We start from the raw sequence: 24574 nt of genomic DNA, 5'->3' as shown, positions 1-24574 counted from the left end.
GCTGACTCTTCTTGGGTGTTAAGATTCTCTTGCCTCAGGTTCCTGAACGCTAGACTTGCAGGTATGGACATCACATTCAGTTGATTTTTCAGTTTTCTGATTCTACTTTCTGTTGGTCTTTTATACCACCTACTACTATTACTAATTTACACTTCTATCTTCCTGTATACTTGGAAGCTTATGAAGCATATTCTATTTCCATCTGCCTTTAGTTTTTCTCAAAGCTTTTTTTATTCTCAACAGTTTAAATTCTATTTAGCTTTCTTTTATTTCTTTAATGTTATTACATTTATAGGCTCAAACATTTATTATTCCCTCTTCCTAGAACCCTTAATGAATCTGGGCATGGTGGTGCACACCTTTAATTTCAGCACTCAGGAGGCAGAGGCAGGTGAATTTCTGGTCTACAGAGCAAGTTCCAGGACTATACAGAGCAGTGGTTTTCAACCTTCCTAATGCTGTGACCCTTTAATACAGTTAGTTCCTCATGTTTTGGTGACCCCCGCCATAGAATTATTTCATTGCTACTTCATAACTGTAACTTTGCTACTGTTATGAATCATATTATAAATATCTGATACACAAGATATCTAATATGTAACACCTGTGGGGGGTCACGACCCACAGGTTAAGAACCACTGACACAGAAGAAACATCTCAACATCCCTCTCAAAATACCCTTAATGAGATTGTATGAAAGTTTCAGAATGTATTAATTAAAACTGACAAGAAACCCATGCTAAAATATTTAAAATGATAATATATAATAACGAGAAACCTAATTTACTTAGTTAAAAACTACCTTATATCAACAAGTGAGCATTCTAGAGACAATCTTCCCATGGTCTTTAGACTGTCTTGAAGCTCTCTTAGACAGTGAATACTCACTACTAGTTCAACACCCACATCATACAGCAAGACCTGTGAGAACAGTAAACTTACATTTAGGGAAAGGCAACATTTCAAGAAATTTTTTCGAGTTGTAAAGCATAAAAGGAACTAAAGTAAGTAATCACTGAACAAGTGAAAATGCATTTTCACGATGACACTTACCTCCACCAATGTGTCCGTGACCATTCTGATAATCTGGCCTCTTCTCCACTGACTTTTAGCTGGGACCTTAACAGCACAGTGCATGTCACGTTCCCACCTAACCGGTTTCCATTCTGAGTTCTCATAGGCGGCTGTCATCTTCTCTTCCAAACTGTTAGATACAAAATGTTCTAATTTCAAATAACTTCTTATCGATCTGTCTGACAAGATATTTTCTTCCAAAACCCTTTAGTCTTCCCCTCTGGTCAATCTGGATACAACTTTCTTTGACTGTATAGAGCATCTCTGCCTTTGAACTCATTCTTCCCTCTGCTTGAGATTAAGGTTCCTCATACACAACCCTGGGCTGCTCTCCAGTCTCTTTCCAGACACACTGATAGCAGTTTAGAATGTGAGCTTCCCCACAGGTATACACCATTTTGTACAGTTCCAAGTTTTTTATTTTTTGAGAGAGGGTCACACTATGTAGCTATGGTTGACCTGGAACTAACTGTGTTTTCCAGGCTGACCTTGAGGTCTGCCTGTCTCTGCTTCCTTAGTGCCTAGCTTAGGACACATTTGAAAAGACCCTCAAACATCTTAAAATCATTCTCCTTCTCAAAGATCTTATTTCTGTTTATTACTCTTTTATCATCCGCACACTAAGTTTTATTTGTTCATTGTCTCTCTTGACTATAGTTTAAGCCCTATGCCAACAAAGAATCCAAAGAATCCTCAACACTAACACAGGCTGTCATGGAGTAAGGTACTTAGTAAGTACTCATGGCATAAATTCTAGTATGACAATAGCCAAAACCTAGATGTTATGCTTTTTCTTTTAAAAAAAGAATTTAGAGTCAGTTTAGTTGAAATAATTTCATGACTTTCAAAAATTAAACACTATGGCATCTAGATATTAGAATCAAAGTATAAGAAGAATGAAATGACAGGCACTCACTTTCATTGTCTATTATACCTATTAATAACTGTATGTTATACCGATTAATAATTGTATGCTATACCTATTAAGTGAGTTTTCTGTTAATAACCACTGAACATAAATCTTCTCAGGAGATATTACATTACATATATTCACAGGCAGTTCCTTGTTATATAAGGCCTGGAAATTCTCATCAGGTAGAGATTTTACAGACAGAGAACTTAAGCTGTTTATTTCACTTGAAATGATTTCTTCAGGAGAAGGATCCCATACTTCAAGATGCTTTTTAGAATTATCTTTGAGGGTATATCTAAAAAATAACAGAAGTTGGCAAACAATAGTCAGTAAGATATTAATATTTGCTTATTTTAAGAGAAGAACGTTTTATTTATAATTTTGTTTCCAAACTTTGATATCAATAGCAATTACTAAAGTTGACTTTTCTTTAAAAAGAGTGCTTCACCAACACCAAAGCAAAACAAGCAAACACAAAATCAAAGCTAAACCCAAACTGTTTTGTTTTGTTTTGTTTTTTAGTTTTTTCATGACAGGGTTTCTCTGTAGCTTTGGAACCTGTCCTGGAACTAGCTCTTGTAGACCAGGCTAGCCTCGAACTCACAGAGATCCTCTTGCCTTTGCCTCCTGAATTCTGGAATTAAAGGTGTGTGCCACCAGAGCCCAGCTCTAAACACAAACTTTTTAACTTTAACAATAAATTAATTTACCAACCTACTCACAACTTCAGCTCACAAAGAAAACAACTCTGAGTTTCACAACCTTCGGCTAGAGAGTATCTGTCAGTAAAAAGTATCAGTTTGTAAACAGAAATGTAATTACCATTAGAACGCATTCAGTGAAACAACTCAAGTATTTTACATTTAACAGAATATATTTTGCTTTTAATCTCAGCACTTGGGAGGCAGATCTCTGTGACTTCAAGGCCAACCTGGTCTACAGGGTGAGTTCCAGGACAGCCAGGGCCATTATACTGAGAAACCTTCTTGAAAAAACAAACAACAATAAAACCCCAAAAGACTGTATTTTAACCACAGACAACTAGATGAAGAAAAAATCTTCTTTCCCAGTAAGCTGAGATCTGGTTCATAGATCAGTAACAGGTTTTTTCTTGTTGCTGTGCTGTTCTTTTGTTTGTTTTGGTCTTGCCTAATGGATAGTTTTTAGTTCCCACCTGAATTTAATACAGCTACTCTTCCAAGTATTATCTACTTCTAGTTTACCTGCCTCAGGACATTCTTGTCCCTTTCCTATACATGATAACCCACAGGGTTTCATCTTCCTGAGGGACTAATGTGATAACTTCATTTTTCCTTGTTTATCATTTATATGTTGCTGACCCATTTAAATCACCTACCACATCTCTTCTGAGTACCAGATTTATGAATTTATTTCCTTTATGTACTTGCTGATACCATACTGTTTTGATTATTCTAACTTTGTAGTAAGATTTGAAATTAGGATGTACATGTCCTTTAGGTTCTTCAGGAATGTCCTGGCTACTTACTATTTTGAATTTCCATATGAATTTTAGCATAGATTTTCCTATTTCTGCAAAAACTGTTGTTAGAATTTGGATAGAGATCATTATCTCTTGCTCATTTAGGGTAGGACTGATGGCATCAAATACTCTAATCCATAAACATGGGTAAATTTCCACTTACATTTTCTTTAATATCTTTCAGAAAACTTCTGATTTCTCTGTATATGTTTTCCACCCACTTTGGTTAATTATTTTATGCCTTGGATGTTTTGTCTGCCAGTATATTTGTGCACCACGTGAATGCAGTGCCTACAGAAGTCAAAAAAGGGTGATGGATCTCTTGGAACTGGAGCTACAGATGATTGTGAACACCATGTGGGTGCTGAGAATTGAGCCTGGGACCTCTGGAAGAAGTGCCAGTGTTCTTAGTTGCTAAGCCATCTTTCCAGCCCTATGTTGGTTAATTCTTTTATTTTTCTGTCTACTCTCTCTCTCTCTCTCTCTCTCTCTCTCTCTCTCTCTCTCTCTCTCTCCTTTCTTTCCTTTTCTTTTTTTTTTTTGTCTTTTGAAACAGGTTTTCTCTGTGTAGCCTTGGCTGCCCTCAAACTCACTATAGACCAGGCTGGCCTCAAACTCAGAGATCTGCTTGCCTCTGCTTCCCAAGAGCTGGGATTAAAGGTGTGCACCACCACTGACCAGCATATTGGTTAATTTCTTAAAACATGTCATTCTTGATACTACTGTAACAGAATTGCACTATTCATTTCTTTGTAAAATTTTCATTATCATGTAAAATGAACTGATTTTGTTGATAGGTTTTCTGTCACATGGTGGACAGCCAGTAGAAACTAACAAGGAAGAAAGACTTGTTTCTAGAGGTTTTGATCAAAGGTTGGTGGGACCCACTGTGTGGGCCTGAGATGAGACAGAATACCATGGATGAGGGGGAATGTGTGGCAGAGGCTGCTTACCTCAAGGTAGCTAGGAAAGAGAGAGACAGAAGACCCTGGGCCAAGATATGCCTTCACAGTTATATCCTCAGTGACTTCATCCTTCAACTAGTCCCAACCTCCCAAAGTTTACATCCTTTCCCAATAACAACATTAAATTATGAGTCCATCACTGGATTTCACCATAGATATTGTAATTTTATGTTTTACATTTGTGTGTATGTGGTATATGTGTGTAGGCATGCACATGCCATAGTACATGCATGGAGGTCAGGGCACAACTTGATGGATATATAACTATTTGTTAAAATTCACTTAGCTATCTATACATCTTAAAGAAATCCGGGCTTTGGGGCCTGAAGATGTAGCTCAGTTGGTAAAATGTTTCCCATACAAGCTTGAGGACCTCAGTTTGATTCCCAGCACCTATATTAAAACAAAACAAAACAAAAAAAAAACAAACCAGGCATGGTGGTACATGCTTGGAATCCCAGTACTGAGGAAACAGAGACAAGAGGATCTCTGCGTCTCACTGGCCAGCCAGCCTGCCTACCATAATATGTGAGCCCCAGGTAGCACTGGAAAATAATGTCCCATAAAAAATTTGCTTGGCTCCAGAGGAATGACACCTGTGGTTTTATCTCTGGTCTCCATGTGTATACACTTATATACAAGTACATATATACAAGTGCATGCATGCATGCATACATGCATAATCCACAAATATGGACAGCCTCCCCCAAAACCCTAGCATATAAAAGAAAAATTTCAATATAGTTTTAAATGTTTACTTTCATTTCTTTGTATTCCACATATGAGACTTAACAGTGAAAGGGAGAACATGATAATAGGTCATTCTTGTTAGTAGGAGTCACTGCAGGCCTTGGTTGGAGGTTATTGTCTCTCTGGCTTATACTATTAGGCGTTCAAATGTTGGCTTTCTTGAAGGTTACATATAGGTGGTTCTGAAAAGACCCTGGTGGGACTGCCCTCTTTGCATGTCTCCTTTGTGGAAGAATTCTTTCAGTTGACCTTTAAACTACCCACCCACCATCACCACCACTCTGCCCTTGTGAGATCACCTGAAATCACCTCAACCACTGGCTTCTTCTTGCTTTGGACAATAAAGCTTAGGCCTAACATAACCCTTCAAACCCAGGAAAATAAAAGTTTCTTAAATTGGGAATGTAGACTCTACCACTATCCTTAGTGCTGTTTCTCATTCTGATTTTCTTAAATAGAACCAAGATGCCGCTTAAGCAGATTTCACCTGGAAATATGTCAGCCTCTTTATCTTAGAAGCAGTCTTTATCTAAAGAAGCCCTTCTCTTGATTTTCACTCCACCTAGGAGTGAAAAGCAGGCTGCTTTACTCCTCCTCAGACTAATGACTCCAACCATCTCCCCTACCATCTTTTCTCTCATGCAGGAACAAGAAATTCCTTTTCTTCTGGTGATTAAAGCATTACCTATGAACTAAGGTGATACTGTACCAACACTTACCCTGCTTCGTATGTCGCTAGGCCTTCTTTGACAAGTTGGTCATTAATACTAACAGCAGCTGCTCCAGGAACCCGAGAATCAAAAAGCTCAACCAAGAGCACATTGTCTTCCAGAATCTCTATAAAACCATTAAAACTAGTTTGGGAAGGAAAGATTTGTGCTACAAAGTGCACTAAATTAGTAAATTTGTCTTCTAGAAATTGGAAGCAACTTCTGACTTTTGCACACATGAGATTTCTGGCTGAATGCTAGTTTTCCTAGGAGTTAGAGCAGTATTCTGAAGCCAGTGATTTACCTTAGTGTACATCATGTAGAGAGTACTACAAATTTTACATTAGGCTATCATGTGCTATTTGTTCTATAATTAACCAAAAGCAGTTTAAGATTTTTGTATTTATAAAAAGTGATACATTTTCAGAGGTTTTATATCCAAATATTAAGCAGCAGCTATCCAAGTTAAAGTTGTTTCAAACTCAGAAGAATTTGCTCGAGGACTAGGAGGACTTTGCTGTTCATCTCAGAGAAGCCAGATGTAAAATTCTATACACCAAGGTTGCAATTTCTATAATTATATTTCTCTTCAACTGAATCATTTCTTCTAAATATTTTCTTATACCAACAAAGTTATCAGAGATACTGCATCGTTTTTAAGCTATTAAACCTTCAGCAGTTCACTCAGCTCTTCTTCACTACAATCAGAATCCTCTCATGGTAGTTGGATTCATTCAGTGACTGTGACAGAGCTGAAAAACCATTATAGATCTTCTTTAAATAAACACGGCTATGTATTTCATATACTAGGGCTCACCAAACCCAACACTGTTAGATTTCATTATTTGGAAAAGATAAAAATTGCATACATACATACATACATGTCTGTCTGTTTGTTTGTATGTATGTATGTATGTTTGTGTATGTGTATGCATGTGTGTATGTGTATTTTTTGTCTAAGACTCAGATCTCCTTATTGACAATCTTTAGGACCAGACAGATATGTTTGGAGATTCAGAATTCTTCAATCTAAAGAATGCACACACACTGTATACAATAAATATTCAAAATGGAGTGTGGGGCAAGCAGACCACAGCCATTACTGTCTTGAAGCAGAATGTGTACTTACTGAAAAGGAGACAAAGGCTCTCCAATTCAGATAAAAGCACACACATAATAACAACTCAAACAGGCTCAGTCATCCAACTTTTGATTTTCAGAACTTTTGTTAGAAAACTGGGCTAGTGGTCATCTAGGGGTGTAGACCTGAAAATATGTAAAACTGGAATAACTTTTTTCAAAATATGGAGAGAACCCACAACTGAATTCACATGGGACAAATTAAAGGAAAAAAAACAAGTAACCAAGTAAACAAACAAAAGCTATTTACTCACCAAGTTCTGCCTCCCTTCACTTGCTTAAGATTAAACCTTAGACCCAGTAAATGCAGATAAATAAGCTAATTTCTGGCTTTATGTTGGCAAAAGGCCAAAGTAAAGGTGGCTTGATGATTTCATTGTTTTAAAAGGGAACTGGTTATGTTGCTGACACTGGCCTCAAGTCTCTGGCCCCAGTAATTCACGTAGCAGAGACTATAAGGTGCAAACCATTATCTATCATAAGGATGATTTTAGTTTTTAATGGTATGAATTTTTTTTTGCCTGATGTGCTTTGACTGCAAGGCTTAACAGAGATAAGAATTCCCCAGTCCTAATTCTAAATGAATGCTATTTCTCATTATTACTATTCAAGGCACACTGAATTTATTCTAAGATATGACCATTATTATATAATATTAATCTTATTTAAATAATAATAATAATAGACAAAGATAGAAATAGCTTACTAATAACAGAACATGCCACAAATTTGTCTTGAGTCTTTTCTTCAAATTTTTCTTTAGCCTTTTTGGACCACTGTGTTCTTTTACTTGGTTCAATATATGCCAGCTTACATTTAATTGCCTGTATCAAATGAAATTCCACTATTAAGAATATGAACTTATATTTTTGGTAGTGAGTCTAACCTTCAACAGCTGAACCATCTCAAGACAGGCAGGTCTCTGCCAGTTTGAAGCCAGCCTGGTCTACAGAGTGAGTTCCAGGACAGGCTCCAAAAGCCTGTCTCGAGGGAAAAAATATATACATATACATATATCTTAATTCCTAGTTATTTCAAAGTTTTACATAAAGATAGAAATCTAATATTTCCATAGCTTGGTTGGCACAACACTAGAAAAGCATGCTTGAGGTCCTAGATTCTAACTCCAGAACTCGAAATAGATACATAAATAAATAAATCCCTAAACCAAATCAAGTAAAACCCTAAAAAAAACCCCCTCTAATTCAAACTATTTAGAATTCATGGACTATGTGAAGTACCCATAACTTTATAAATTAAAATAATCAGAATTAACTACTTGGTTGAATGAAATTATTACAATTCATATACAAGAATGATAAGCATTCATTTAAAAGCAAGACATTTATGATATATTGTAAAGAGAAATGCAGACATACAGGACAATTTATATTCATTCTAGAACTGTTAAAAATGTGAAAGATGGATGGACATGGCAGCTCACACCTTTAATTTCAAAACCTGGGAGGCAGAGGCAGGTAACTCATTTGTGAGTTGAGGCCATCCTGGTCTACATGGCTAGTGCCAGGTCAGTCAGAGCTCTACAGTAAGACAGTAAAACTGTCTCAAAAAAAATCACTGTGAAAGATGTATCCCACAAGAACATATATTAAAAACACTGAATATTTTTGGTTTGCTTTTTTGAGACAGGGTCCTATCATGTAACTCTGGCTCATACAGAACTTGGTATATAGATCAGGCTGGTCTTGAACTCAGAGATCTGTCTACCTCTTCTTGGATGCTGAGATTATAGGTATGTGTCACTATGCCTGGTTAAAAAGTTGAATATATTGTAAAATATTTATTTATGCAATGTATGTATTTTTCCTGCATGTTTGTGCATCACATGCATTCCTCATGCCCACAGAGACCATGCGGGGAATCAGAAGCCCTGAGACTGGAGTTACAGATGACCGTGAGCTGCCATGTGGGTTCTGGGAATCAAACCAGGGTTCTTGGAAGAGCAGCCAGTGTTCTAAACAACTGAGCCATCTCCCCAGCCTCACTGAATATTCTTGAGTGATTCACTTCTTTTTGCTCATCTGTATTTTCTAGATTCTTTTTATGATACTTCATATTAAAAAAAAAAAACCAGCCTGTGTTGCTGAGATGGCTCCACAGTTAAGGGTATATGTTCCCAAGTCAGAAAACCTGAGTCCCATTCCTGGAGCTAACATAATGGAAGCAGAGAACCAATTTCCACAACTTGTCCTTCTAACTGTACGAATGCTATGGCCTATGTGTATGTTCACATACACATAAAAGAAAAATAAAATAATACATTTTAAAAGTGAATAAAGTGACATAAATTTTTTAAAAAAAGACATCTTAAAAAATTCAATAACAAGAGAATATAAATTAGAAGTAAGCCTCCTTCTTATCCTACTCCTCAGAGATTATGGTTAAGTATTTTATATATTTGCTCACATTTCTTTCTATTGTAGATCTTTGACTACTAAAACAATAATTAAACAGCGGCAAAGTATTTCTGAAATGAGCTTTATCACTCAATGCGTCAAGAAACTGAAACTCTTAGCACATGAAAAGATAGCTCATAAGGGTGAATAAATAGCTCCACACCAGTAGGTGCTTATGACTGAAATATATTAAATGTTTATACTTATTTGGCAACATATATCTATTATTATTACTACTACAGAGTTTTGGATTGAACTCAGGGCCTTGTACACGCTAGGCAAGTATTCTACCTTCTAGCTCCATACAGTGTTTCTTAAAGAGTATTTTATCTATAAAGCAGCACTTAATCTGTAGTTCTTATATCAGAAACTGTTTATAGGTAAAAATAGACATTAACATGGCATTTCTACGTACAAAAAAACTTCTATTTTATATTGGGTTAATATTCTAGCTGTAGTGTTTGAAACAGGTAAATTACCTTCTCTGGGGGGTCCAGAAACTCATCCTTTATTTTCCGCATATCTTTAAGTGTTATTTTTGCAGTATTACCAAAGTCCACATATTTGACTTCTACTTCTCGATGTCCAGGCAATCCTTTAAAAGTTATGAAGTTAGAAATCACAAACGTACAGGATCTCTCTGTTGTCTGGTCTGGGCTATAAGGAAAACTTTGGGAAGCTCGATTATGCAGAAACTTGAATAAGGATAAACTGACTCATATGAAATCACCCCAAGTGGACGGCCAAAGCTTTAGATTTCCTGAGCATACATACATACATACAGGGCTATTAAACTTGTTATCATTTTTAAGCGGAAAGATGAATGCAGTAACATATCACTACAACAGAGGAAGGAATCCAGTATCACTGACTGTTTAGAAGATGTGGAGAGGTGGCACAGCACCAGAACCCAAAATGACGCTTGTAGAAGTTAGTCTGTGATAGCAAACATCCATGATGGCTGAGGTGGTGGAGAAATCTCCCAGTCTCCTACATGCACCCCTAGGTTAAAAGTCTCAATTCTTTCAGCATCATGATTTTTTACTCCTTAAGACTCTGATTGAGATGTAGTTCTAAATTGTAGAAGGCTATGGCATGAAGTTTAACCAACAGTGTTTTTTTCTTTATCCAAATCCACATTTATTTCTTATTGATTTTTTTTTCATTTTTTTCTGAGTAAAGCAATGGAGGATGGCAGCACCAAAACAGGAGTAGTTAAAAATGATAAACACAGGAAACAGGGGCTCTCATACAGAGGAACAATGAAGTGTACTGTCAGGTGACATGAAGTCTCAGAACAAATGTGTAGCAATCTTAGAGACTAAGCACTATCAGTGAGGGAAAAAAAAATGGAAGAATGCTTCCATGGTTTAAAGATAAAACAAAACTAAGATTATCCTAAAGGCTTAATCATACAAAAATTTTTGAGGTATTAGGAAAATGTATAAAGTAAAAGAAAATAATGCAAGTGAAAATCTGTCATAATGATCAACCTAGAATTAGAGTTTATTTTACGGTTTAGTAATGAAAGTATCTATAGAGAAGAACTTTAAAAGAGTGATACAAGCATGGGGAGAAGTGAGGATAAAAGAGCTGTAAAGCGATCTAACACATCTTACGTAGTGACAAATAAGCAAATAATATCTGTAACTGAAGCCTTGAGAGAAGCATTTAAGATTTTAAGAAGAAATGACAGATAAAACAAAACCACTTCCCACCCAATTGCAAGAATTACAAAGAACTGTATTTGAGGAGGAGATAAAACTGCAAATGTAACAGACACTAGGAAATCAAAGCAAACCAAACAAACTTGTTACCATGTACAGCCTTCAGTGTGACATCCAGCAAAGCTGGAAGATGCAGGAAGGCAAAACCAAGGAGTCATATATAAATACTCATTCTACCTTCAAAGTTGCCATGAAGACTGAACCTGTCTCTAACATCACTACTTAAAAGAGTCCACTGTTCAACAAATAAACGATTTGAAGCTAGCAATTCTAATTTTAAAAGTAGTTGCCAAGACTTAAAAATTTTCTTTTAATTCACATGTATTCCACATGTATTTGTTAAAAAAGTTGCACTGGTATCTTTACTCATATGGTTTAAATAGTTTTGTTTCCTCCAAAATTCATGTTGAAGCTTAATTCCTAATGTAACAAAAGAAATGACTGAGTTATAAGGTCTGTGCTCTACAGTACGGGACTAGGGGCCCTTGTAAAATGGCTAAATGAAGAAAACACTCACTCATTTTCACCCGTCCGCCATTTATGGAAATGGCATTTGTGCTGCCTGAAAGATGCAGCAAGGCTAACTCTTAGAAACAGGGAGACCAGACACCCACCACTGACTTAGACTTCTCGGACTCCAGAAGTGTAACCAATGTTTCTACTGTTTACAAGCAACCCAGACTGTGCTATTTGGTTACAGCAACACAAACAAAGACATTTAAAAGAACTGTATCTGAAAATGTTTTAGTTTGTTTAAGATACTAACCACAGACTGAATTAAAATCAATGATAACCGAGGATAAAAAACTTAATTTGGAGGATTAAATGATTTTTATATAAGATTTAAAATTCTCTGTTTTAGTAGTAGCTACTTAGGTTCTTAGATTAATTAGGGAAAACATTTTGAACAGTATCAAACTAAACTCAATCCTTTAAATAAAAAGAAACATGACTACAAACAAACAGGACCTACTCCATTTTCTCTTGCTATCAGAGTATCTGACAGTGTGACCTATAAGGAAAAACTGGTTTATACCACATATGTGACCCACTGTTCTAGAGAATCCAGTTGGGATTAAAGGCTATGTAGACTTGAGGAGAATGTAGAAAATGTACAGAGAGATGGTGAAAAAGTTCAACACCATGGTACATGGCTACAGTCTGCTTGGTTTTTGGAAAGGACGTTCAACTCATGGTGGAAAGTGGGAGGGCAAGTGGGTGCATGTGAAAGAGGGAATGAGAGGCAGCCTCGTTGGAAATCACCCACTCTCTTGGAAATTAATCCAGAGCAAGAGTTCACTCTTCCAAGAAAAGTTCTGCTCTCATGACCCAAAAAATTTCCTGCTAGGTTCTACCTTCCAATACTGCTGCACTGAGGACCAGGTCTTGACATGTATTTTATTGAAGCAAAACCAAACCAAACCAAACCAAACCAAACCAAACCAAACCCAGCACATATTGTCCTGGACTAAACTGCCCATGGTATATCTAACTTCTGAAACCCAATAGCTTCATACATAATTGTTCTCTCATAGACATAGGTAGGGAGTAACAAACATACTTATTCTCTATTTCTTGCTAGTACCTTCAAATATCCAATCCTTGTTTATATTTAATATATTTTTTTGCTATTGGAAATTGAAGCAAAGACATGACACATGCTAGGCCAATGCTGTATTGTTTATCTATATTCACAGATCATTTTACTATTTCATCCTGAGTTATGGTTTTAGATAAATCACTTAGACCATGGACTTTCAGTCCTTCTACCCTAGCTTTCACAGCAGCTAAGATTACAGACAGGACCATAACACCTGGCTTTACTTTAACTTTTTATCATTTCGTTTTGTAATGTTCTTGCTGCTGTTTCTGAGACATGCGATACAGTCATACAGTTCAGGTTAGCATTGAACTTGCTATGTAGCTGAGGATGACTTTGAAGTGATTCTCCTCTTTATGCTTTCTAAGTGCTGGAATTATAGGTATGAGCTATCATGCCGGGCTCTAATTCTATTATTTGTGAGCTAGATTCAATTACTTAAGGAGAATGTAAAAAATGTACAGAAAGAAAGGGAAAATTAAATAATAAAACAATTTCCCTAGGAAAATTAAGTAATAAAACAATTCAGAAAGAAGTTAAAAGATTCGTACCTGAACAAATAAGCAAACAAAAAATAGCAAGAAACAGAGATAAAGGTAGAAACAGCCGACTTTCAAGAATGTTTTTGCTGCTCTGTGTCATCTACTGGTGATTAATTTCTAACCAAGCAAATCAAATTCCAGTAGCCAGGACTCACCTCTTAATATTACCACTGCCTTCTAAAGACACATGACAGGGCACAGGGCAAGAGAAGGTAACACCACCTCCACGGCTTACTTTCTAACAGCTCAGCTGACGCTAGCCCTTAACACGACATTTCCCTGTGGAAACAACATGCAGTTTCCTACCGATGACTTTTGCACGATACCAGATTCCATCTTCAAATTTTGCTACACATGCTTGATCTTGAACAGGACAAAGGATTTTTAGATTTTCTCCATCTTCTCCTTTATAGAATTCCTCAATTGTCTTTAAAAGAGATAAAAAGTCCAGGTTCTCCATCTGAGAAAGAAAGGGATGTGGCACTGTAGCTTCATAGAAAATGAAAACTCAAATGTTGAATTTATTATAGGCACTCCTCAGAAATTCATAAACTTTAAACCTGACATTTAATATAGATCTATCAACCAGGTAGGCATTGTGTAATTTATTTTTGAGACTTTCAGAATAAGTATAAAATTATTATGTGTAGATGTAACAAAACTAAAATTCTATTCAGTAAGGTAATTTCTTCCTGCATGTTCATCTAGACATGTCTGTGTACAAGGTAACTTCTTCCTTCATGTTCATCTAGACATGTCTGCATGTATACACTTTTGTTTTTTAATAGAACTAAGTCATACTGTATATAAAATTTAAAGATTTTTATATTATGTGTATGGGTGTTGTGCCTGGATGAATGTCTGTGTACCGCATGCATACATGATACCCATGGGAAGCAGGAGAGGGCATCAGAAGCTCCTGGAATTGGCATTACAGATGTTTGTGAGTCACCATGTGGGTACTAGAAACTGAATCTTGGCCTTCTAAAAAAACCAGCCAGTGCTCTTAACCACTGCATTATCTCTCCAGCTCACTGGATGCACAATTTAGTGAGCAGCATTTTCACCAATTCTCAGTTTACTTCAGTAAACGTTCCTTTCCTACTAATGTTTCTAGGCCATATTTAATTTTCTCTAAATGATCTGAATGATTATGTATTAAGATTATATAATGTTTCTGGCAGTTATCTCAGGAATTCATAAGCTAACTATAGAGGTTAGCACATCTTTTAAGAATAACTTTTCCAGGGTGGGGGCTAGAGAGATGGCTCAGTGGTTAAGAGTACATGCTGCTCTTGTAGAGGCCCCAAGTTCTGTTCTGGCAGCCATGTCAGAGGGCTTCCAAATTCAGTAGGATTCATAGCTTCTGGCCTCTCCCACTACTTGCACTTATAAGCATACCCCACATACATAAAATTAAAATAATAAAAATACATTTTGAAAAACTAACCTCTTATGGGCCAATGAGATGGCTCAGCAGGCAAAAGTATATACTGCCAAGTCTGCCAACCTATTTTTTTGTGATCCATATGGTGGGAGGAGAGAACCAATTCTGGCAAGTTATCCTTTGATCTCCACATTTACACCATTAAAAAAAAATCAAAGCAGGAAGAGGAGAGGGAATGGGAACTGGGATTGGTATGTAGAATGAGAAACTATTGTTTTAATATATATAAATCAGTGCCTCCTTTTCTGTAGAATTTTCTACCTTTTGGGTTTATATGTGTTAGTTAGGGTTAACCATTGCTGTGAAGAGATTCTATGACCATTGCAACTCTTAGAAAACATTTAATTGGCGTGGCTCACTTACAAGTTTCAGAGGTTTAGTCCATTATTATCATGGCAGAGAGCATGATGCCCATGCAGGCAGATGTGGTATGGATATAGCTGAGAGTCCTACACTTTGCAGGCAACAGGAAGTCGACTGACTCACTGGGTCATATTCTGAGCATAGGAAACCTTAAAGTCCACCCCACAGTGACACACTTCCTCTAACAAGGCCACACCCAACCTACAAAGCCACACCTTCTAATAGTTACTCCCTATGAGATTATGGGGGCAATATTACATTCAAACTACCACAATGTGGTTACATCCTTACACTACTAAAAATCTTTAAAATCACATTTATGTATGTGTGGGTGCATGTAGTACACCATTCCTGTGGAGGCTGAACAACTTGCAGAAATCAATTCTCTCCTACCATATCTATCCAGACCTATCTCAGGTTGTTAAGCTCGGCAGCAAGTTTTTACTGTTGTTATTTTTGTTTGTTTGTGTTTTACTCGATGACCCATCTTGCCAGCATTTTTCTTATGCTACTGGGTAGAGTATAACCACTGTATTTCCCCCAAAGTGACTATTATATCCAAAGGTTTGACAGATTTCAGCCAAATCATTTTGCTTAACTTTTACTGGTGATTTTGTACATTCATGCTACAACACATGGGAAGATATAATACTTACAACTCACTATTAGTATGCTAAAATTCATGTATAATTAAATTTCGTATAATTTATCTAACAGTTTTAAAACAAATTGGAAATTCTCTCTTAAATCAAAATGCAATAGGTAACCCCAGCACTCGTGAAGCAGAGGCAGGCAGATCTCTATGAGTTTGAGGACAGCCTGGTCTGTATACTGAGTTCCAGGCCAAGGACAAATAGCAAGATTTTGTCTAAAAAAAAAAAACCAACCAAACAAATTTTCTTAACATTAATAACTGGCATTTTGAGAACTAATCAAATACCCTTGATTAGGGGAGAGAGAAATACATAATTTTAGAAACAATACCTTCATGCCATATAAAATAGCCTTGTTTAATAAAAGAAACCTATTTTATTCAAGAATGCAGTAAAATCACAAACCCTATCTTTTTTTTGCCTAGCATAGCAGTTTTTGTTAGGATAATTTATGGCTCTTAGGGTGGTATTTTCACTCCAAATGGTGAAAATTCACAAGCATGTGTGTATGTGTGTGTGCATGCATGCATGCAGGCGTGTGTATGTGTGTGTGTAAAATAATAAAGTAATATATTTTCCTATGGTTTTTTTAAACATCCTTTCAACTGTAATATACCTACAACACATTCTCTTAAGTCCCTTAAGGCTCAGGGACTATTGTAGAGTGGGTAGAGCGAAGAGTGGAAATTATGTAAATATAGTACTCAATTATGAAGTTCTCAAAATATTTTAATTAAGAATGTTAAATTATTATGCATATTTACCCAAATAAAAAGACATTGGAAGAAAAAAATGCCTGTCCTAACTTATTACAAGGTTAGAAACTTCTGCTAATCATCCAGGCAACCGGCAAGTGTGGTGCTACACTGGAGATAACAGGCTCTGAAGCAACATGGCCTAGCTCAGGCCTGGCTGGACCCTTTCAGAGCTGTGTGGCCATCAACAAGATGCTTTATTCCTGTGGTCAGACTCCACACCAAATAGGAACAGTAACATCTTTATCAAGGTATTTATTTTATTTATATGTGTATTAAGTGTTTTGCCTGGGTGCATGCTTGTGCACCACTTGCATGTTTAAAATTATTAAAGGCCAGAATTACTGACAGTTGTGAGCCAACATGTGGGTTCCTGGAAGAACAACCAGTACTCTTAAATGCTAAGGCAGTCTTCAGGCCCCATCTTAGTATTCTGTGATTCACACAAAGAAAAAAGGTGTTTGTTTGTTTTTTGTTGAGACAAAGTTTTTCTGTGTAGCTTTGGAGCCTGTCCCGGCACTAGTTCTGAAGACCAGGCTGGCCTAGAACTCACAGGCCTGGCTCTGCCTCCCGAATGCTGGGATTAAAGGTGTGCACCACCACCGCCCAGCAGCATAAGGTTTTTATACGTGGTAACTCCTGTAAAGCAATGAGAGGTCAATGATAAGCCTGGTATTTTATCTGATATCTAAACTAATTGATCAATAACACATCCCAAACTTAATCTGAAAAGTCTTTAATCTACTCTGAAGTTGGTACTAACAGTTCTTAGATATTTGTGGCTGGAAGCAGTTTTTCTCGTCTCTTGAGTCTATAAGGTAGCAAAATCATTCACAGTAAGTACAGTTCCTGTCCTTGCCTACCATTGTTTGACTAACTTGTAGGAGAAAGAGATTTTGAATTTGCCATAAATCCTGTAAACTGTAAAAGTGTAGCTCCAAAGAAATTTAAATGAAGAATTGTTTAGCTAATTTTTATTCACTCCTGTTAAACATTTCTATTTAAAAATCTAAGGGTTGGGGATTTAGCTCAGTGGTAGAGCACTTGCCTAGCAAGTACAAGGCCTTGGGTTTGGTCCTCAGCTCTGGGAAAAAAACAAACAAAACAAAACAAAACTCTTAAAAGAACATATACTTACCAACTGAAGGTAAAAATCAGTAGGGCTATTTATATGGCAAACCATGACTGAAACTTCTGTCGTCTCTTCAGGTAAAATGGGTGGATGGTAGCATAAAGTATTATTTTCACTGTGACTTCTTGGTGATTGTGACCTAAACCTAATTAAAAGCATAAGCAAAGCCATTCTTATAAAGGTTTTTGGCCTGTACAAAACACTGGCTTATTTACCACTTTCAATGCTCTCTTTTAACTTAAATTTCTTGGCATGGTTTCCACTTACTCAGCCTAGATGAAGAGGAGTTCAATAATAAAGGCTGAGATTTATGCATTTTGGCAGCCCCAAAACTGCCAAAACTGAACTGGTCAAAAGCATTTCATGATTGCTGTGGACTGTGGTGCCCAGGTGAGGTCAGTGGAATCTCTGTGGCCTTTCCTAGTCTCAATGCTCCTTTATTTTTCTAAAGGAAACCTATGTGGGTCATTTCTGGACTTATCTAGTCACACAGGACAGAGAGTTAGAACCTTCTACTGTCTCCATAGTTACTTACATCAACTTAATTTTGGTTTATGTGAAACAAACAAAAAGGGAAATGCTAAGTATCTATGTTAGATTCAGACATTAATTAGATTAGTGATCATGAACCCATCCCAAAGGCTAAATAATTTAAGGCAGGAACAGCTAAATTACAATTCTTGGAACTCTTAATAGATTCTTATAAAGTTGACAAAACTCAAAATATGTTTAGTATCTATACACATTTTCTATTTTTATTTACCGTGTGTGTGTGTGTGTGTGTGTGTGTGTGTGAAGGTATGTGTAAAATGAGGGCATTCATGGCGCACATGTGGAGGTCAGAGAACAACCTCAGGTATAAGTTTTAGTTTTTCACCTTGTTTGACACAACATCTCCATTCTCTTGCGGTGTAGGTCAGGCTAGCTGGCCCTTGAGCTCCCAGGGCTTCTCCTGCCTCTGCCTCCCTCCCATCTCCACAGGAGCACTGAGATTGGATGCTTGTGCTGTGTGTCCAGAGGTATTTTTATGTGGGTCTGGGGATTAGAACTCAGTCCCAGAAGTTTGAGTGGCAAGCACTTTTACATAACCACTGAACCATTTTCTCAGCTTTGCCCTAATTTCTTAAACTATACTAAAGTCAATTTTCACAGGTAACTGTACTTAGAAAACATGATAGCAATGTTTTGAAACCACTAAAGTTCAGTTTAAAGGCCACAATAAATGTGTATGAATGTATGATCTGTAAGCATGTATGTACACCACATGCATGCCTGGTTCCCTCAGAGACCAGAAAGAAGAATTAGATCCCCTGCAACTGAAGTTACAGATGGTTGTAAGTCACCATGTGGGTGCTGGAACCAGGGTCCTCTGTAAAAACAGCACATAGTCTTAAACACCGAGCCACCTTGCCAGCATGAGCACATGATTTTCATTTATTTATTTATTTATTTAATCATCACTATTTGAGTCAGGGGCTCATGTAGTCAATCCTGGCTTTGAACTTGCTATGTAGCTAAGGATGACTCTGTATTTCTGATCTTCCTGCCTTCACATCCTAGGTAAAGTACTAGGGTTATCAGAATGGCCACCGTGACTAGTTCATATAGTGCTAGGGATTGAACCCAGGGCTTTGTGCATGCTAGGCAGACACTCTAACAAGTGAGTTATATGCCTAGGTCAGATTTCTTTATTCTTAAAACCTTTCTTTTCCTATTTATAGCTATAATCTACTTTTATGTTTCTGATTATTCTGCCTGCAGGTATGCATATGTACCACATGTGTGTCTGTTGTCTGTAGAGAGTAGAAGGAGGCACAGGAGTTACAGATAATTCTGAGCTGCCTTGTGGGTGCTGGGAACCAAACTGTATGTATTCTACAAGAGCAGCTTATGCTTTTAACTGCTGCACCATCTCTCAAGTTCATATAACTTCAATCTTGAAGAACATTTAAGTTTAACAAGTTACTTACCTTGCTAGTTCCATAAAAACCAATGCATCTCTGAGAGACACAGGCATATCGCTGCTGATTTTATTTGTTGGTGGTTTCTGCAGATCTACAATAAGCACATCATCTTCTTCTCCAAAAATTTTCATCAAAACAGCCTTGTTATTTACCATTTTCAAAAATTCTACTTTTGCTTCCTTTTCCCAGCCTTCACTCTATGGGAAGAAAATATAAAATTCCAAAGTAGTTAGTAATTACAGTTAGGTCTAATGTTACAGTGTTGGATGAAGTTTAACACCAGCACACCTGCAACTTTAAGTAAAGACACTGAACCAATCATGCATTTAGGAAACAGCTGAGATCATAAACCAAGAGTAGTGTATATACGCACAATACTGACATACTATAATCTACAGATACAACCTTAAGATAGCTACAAGTTTGTAAGTCACTTTAGAATAGTAAATGATAACTGGGGGTTGGAGAAAGGCTCAATGATATGGAGTACTTGCTGCTCTTGCAACTAGGGTTCGATTCCCAGTCCCCACATGGTGGGTCATAACCATCTGTAACTCTAGTTCCAGGGGAATCTGTTACATACATATAGGGGAACACTTACATACATGGAGGCCAAACATTCATAAACATAAAATATGTCTACAAAAATATTAATGAAAATTATAATGACTTAAAAATACAATATGTTGAATATGAATTTTCCACTTAAATTACAAAACTTCAAAAGTTAATTCTGAATTCTGAGTTTAAGACCACAGTACTGTAACAGTATAAGAGACTAAATAAGGGACACTAAATATTGGTAGCATAGCACAAAGATCCTTGTGCCCACAGATCTCCAAAAAAACCAGGAATGTTAAGCACATAGGATTGTCTTTCCAATGGGGGAGATAATAAACCTCTTTTTCAGCACATAGTCAGAACCTGGAAAGAACCTAAATGCCTCTCGACCGAAGAATGGATAAGGAAAATGTGGTACATTTATTTACACAATGGAGTACTACACAGCAGAAAAAAAATAACTAAATCTTGAATTTTGCAGACAAATGGATGGAGCTAGAAAACATCATTTTGCGTGCAGTAACCCAGACATAGAAAAACAATTATCACATGTACTCACTCATAAGTGATTTTTAAACATAAAACAAAGAAAACCAGCCCACAAATCACAATCCCAGAGAACCTAGACAACAATGAGGACCCTAAGAGAGACTTACATAGATCTAATCTACATGGGAAGTAGAAAAAGACAAGATCTGAGTAAATTGGGAGCATAGGGACCTTGGGAGAGGGTTGAAGACCAGGGAAGAGGCACGGAGGGGAACAGAGAAAAATGTAGAGCTCAATAAAAATCAATTAAAAAATGCTAAAAGCAAGTAAGCAAGCAAGCAAACAAACAACAACAACAAAACCCTCTTTTTCCATCCAGAAAAAGGAGAATTGAAAATTAACTACCTGGGGATTTGTGTTATCTGTTAGACCACGCCATATCAAGCTCTGGTCAATAGACCAGAGGTGGCTATTAATCTAAATGACCCTTATTGCCAGAGGATCCCTAAATTCCCACAACCAGGATCAGAGGTGGCTAATAGCCCAGATGACCTCTATGTTATCTGTATGCCTGAGACCAAGCCAGACCTTTAGGCCCTTAAGCTGTTACAGGTAGCCTATCTGTAGAACCCATCTTCCTGGAGGAAATGGCTTGTATCCCAAGTTGAGTTTCAGTGTAATTAACAGTCAGAAGGTAGACGCAGGAAGCTAGAATTTTAAGGTCATCCCGGCTGTGTAGGAGTTTGAGGCCAGCCTTGGCCATGTGAAATCCTATATTACTCAAAACAAAACAGAAACAACAACAGAAAAACAGTCTGATGAGCTGCTAGAAACTGAACTCTAGTCCTCCACAGGTGCTTTGAACTGCTGAGCCATCTTTCTAGCCTCATTTTACTTAAAACAAAACAAAACAAACTCAAAGCTGGGCTGTGGTGGTGCATGCCTTTAACGTAGGATTTAGGAGGCAGAGGCAGGTGGATTACTGAGTTCAAGGCTAGCCTGGGATACAGAGTGAGTTCTAGGATGGCTAGGGCTATACTGAGAAACCCTGTCTTGAAAAACCAAACTAAAAAAATTCATTCATTCATTTATTCTGCTCAACATTGTTGAATACCTACTATGTGGTAGAAGAGGAGCTAGGAGTTGGAAATACTCTGATGAACAAAGACACAGACTTCTGCTTTTATAGACCTCACAACAGAAGAACTGCCTCACATATACTTTCATATACAATTCCAATCTCCTAGGATTTCTTAAAAAAAGATTCACAAATAATTTAAAATAGAATGGAGCCAACAACCAGACTCAAGAGTCTGCTATCTCCACCGGAACAGGTACAGGGGAGTAACCACTGAGTGAGTGAGTCACAGACAGAGATTGCTGAGGTTCTGGATGTGAATCTGGGACCTTCAAGAGAGTAGACCTAAGCAAATACCCCAGTGGGTCTGAGTGAGAGTCTAGGACCTCCCAGGAACTAGGCCTGAGCCAGGACCTCTGTCAGCCTGGGCGGGAGTGAACCTGGGTCCTTTGAGGGAATAGGCAGGAACCAGAGATCTCGGCATGGCCAGGCGCGAATCTGGGACCACAGAGAGATTTGGACTGAACCAGGTCCTCTGTGGGTTCGGGCACACCCGAGCCTGGGACCTCTGAGGCAACAGACCGTAACCAGAAACCTTTCCAGGTCCAACTCCAACCCAGTGACTTCTGCAGGGAATCCAGACCTGGATTTACAGATACAGGTCAAAGCCAGCAACCTAGGCCAAAGTAGCCCCGAGGCAAGGAACTCCACCTTGGGTAACAAATTCCACAGGAGTAGAACTGAAGGAGACACCTAGGACAGAGAGGGCCTGAGGAAACAAGCTGCACTGGGAGCAGAAGCCAGGAGCAAATCTAGTCCTGGGAGCCAACCCAGTCCCAGAACACTGGCAGATTAGGACAGAACCAGCAACCAGATGCAGAGTCAACAACCTCTACCAGAACATGTCCAACTCCAAGCCAGGGACTTCTGCAGGAAGAGATCCAGACCAGGATTTACAGAAACAGATCGAAGCCAGCGGCCTAGGTCAAAGTAGGCCTGAGATGGCAAACTCCAAGGGAGCAGAGCAAAGCACAGGAGAACGGAGCTATCTCCAGGAACACAGAGTAACCAATGGGGTAACTAAAATTGTGACACTAACTGTACCACAAGGACAAACCATCTGAGCTTTGGATTCACTGGCATCTAGAAGATCATTCAACAGAATCTCAGACAGTCCCAACCACACCTATTAGAGGAAAAGATGAGTAGAAAAGTTAAGATCACACGCTACACCACAAAAGAGCAACACAATACCAGTAAAACCTAAAGACTCTACAAAAGCAAAACCTGAACAACCAAATATAGATGAACCAGAAGAAAATGATCTAAAAAATAACCTCAAGAGAATGTTTGAAATTCTTAAAGATGAAATGAGAAAATCCCATAAAGAAATGGAGGAAAAAGCAAAAAAGATATCAGCAAATCACTTAAAGAAAACAACAACAACAACAAAATAAGAAAAAGAAATCAAACATATAAAAGAAACTATTCAAGACTTGAAAACTAAGATAGAAACAATAAAGAAAACATAAGCCGAAGGAATTATAGAAACAGAAATCATGAGAAAAAGATCAGGAACCACAAATGCAAGCATAAACAGCAGAATACAAGAAATGGTAGAGAGAATTTCAAGTGCTGAAGATACAATAGAGAAAACAGACTCATCAGTTAAAGAAAACATTAAATCTAACAAAAGCTTATCCCAAAATATCCAGGAAATATGGGACAGGATGAAAAGGCCAAATCTTAGAATAATAGATATAGAAGAAGGCGAAGAAGTTCAACTAAAGGCACAGAAAATTTATTTAACAAAATCATAGAAGAAAACTTTCCAACCTAAAGAAAGATATGCCTATAAAGATACAAGAAGCTTACCGAACACCAAACAGACTGGATCTAAAAAAAAGTCCTCTTTCCACATAATAATCAAAACACTAAACATACATAAAAAGAAAAAAATATTAAGAGCTGCAAAGGAAAAAGGCTAAGTAATATGTAAAGGCAGATCTATCAGAACTACACCTGACTTCTCACTGGAGACAATGAAAGCTAGAATGTTGTGGTCAAGCAGACATTAAGAGATCACGGATGCCAGCTCAGACTACTATACCCAGCAAAACTTTCAGTCACCATAGAAGGACAAAACAAGATATTCCAGGACAAATCTAGATTTCACCAATACCCAGCCACAAACCCAGCCCTACACAAAATACTAGAAGGAAAACTACAACCCAAGGGAGATGGCTACACCAACAAAAACACAGACAATTGATGATCTCATAACAGCAAATCCCGAAGAGGAAAAAAATGCACAAATTAACATCACCAACGATGATAACTAAATTAACAGGAGATAGCAACCACTGGTCATTAATCTCCCTTAATGTAAATAGACTCAACTCACCTATAAAAAGGCACAGGCTAACATTTTGGATATGAAAACAGAATCCATCCTTCTTCTGCATACAAGAAACACATCTCAACCTCAAAGACAGACATTGCCTCAGAGTAAAGGATTGGGAAAAAAATACACCAATCAAATGGACCTAAGAAACAAGTGGGTATAACTATTATAATATCTAACAAAATAGACTTCAAGCTAAAATCAGTCAAAAGAGACAAAGAAGGTCATTTCATATTAGTCACAGGAAAAATCCATCAAGAGGAAATTTCAATACTGAACATCTATGCCCCAAATACAAGGGCACCCTCATATGTCAAAGAAACAATTCTAAAACTTAAATATATATTAATCCCCACACACTAAATAGTGGGAGACTTCAACACTGCCCT

At 37.4% G+C, this 24574-nt stretch overlaps 1 protein-coding gene across 1 annotated transcript in view; it reads right to left on the bottom strand.

Annotated features, from left to right (window-relative positions):
• Positions 1-24574, bottom strand: part of Rnf17 (ring finger protein 17) — a 122918-nt gene that overhangs the window by 34290 nt on the left and 64054 nt on the right. Inside the window, exons 15-23 of the mRNA XM_048441996.3 lie at positions 19660-19850; positions 17696-17834; positions 13646-13799; positions 9950-10065; positions 7760-7877; positions 5923-6040; positions 2055-2282; positions 1054-1204; positions 803-921 (exon numbers count right to left, since the gene is read on the bottom strand). Coding sequence (XP_048297953.2) covers positions 803-921; positions 1054-1204; positions 2055-2282; positions 5923-6040; positions 7760-7877; positions 9950-10065; positions 13646-13799; positions 17696-17834; positions 19660-19850 — 1334 coding nt within the window. The remainder of the gene's footprint in view (positions 1-802; positions 922-1053; positions 1205-2054; positions 2283-5922; positions 6041-7759; positions 7878-9949; positions 10066-13645; positions 13800-17695; positions 17835-19659; positions 19851-24574) is intronic.

The sequence above is a fragment of the Myodes glareolus genome, chromosome 12 (genome assembly GCF_982192425.1).
Source record: "Myodes glareolus chromosome 12, mMyoGla1.1, whole genome shotgun sequence".
Lineage (NCBI taxonomy): Eukaryota > Metazoa > Chordata > Mammalia > Rodentia > Cricetidae > Myodes > Myodes glareolus.
The sequence above is the reverse complement of the archived record's forward strand: the minus strand, read 5'-3'. Positions and strand labels throughout refer to the sequence as shown.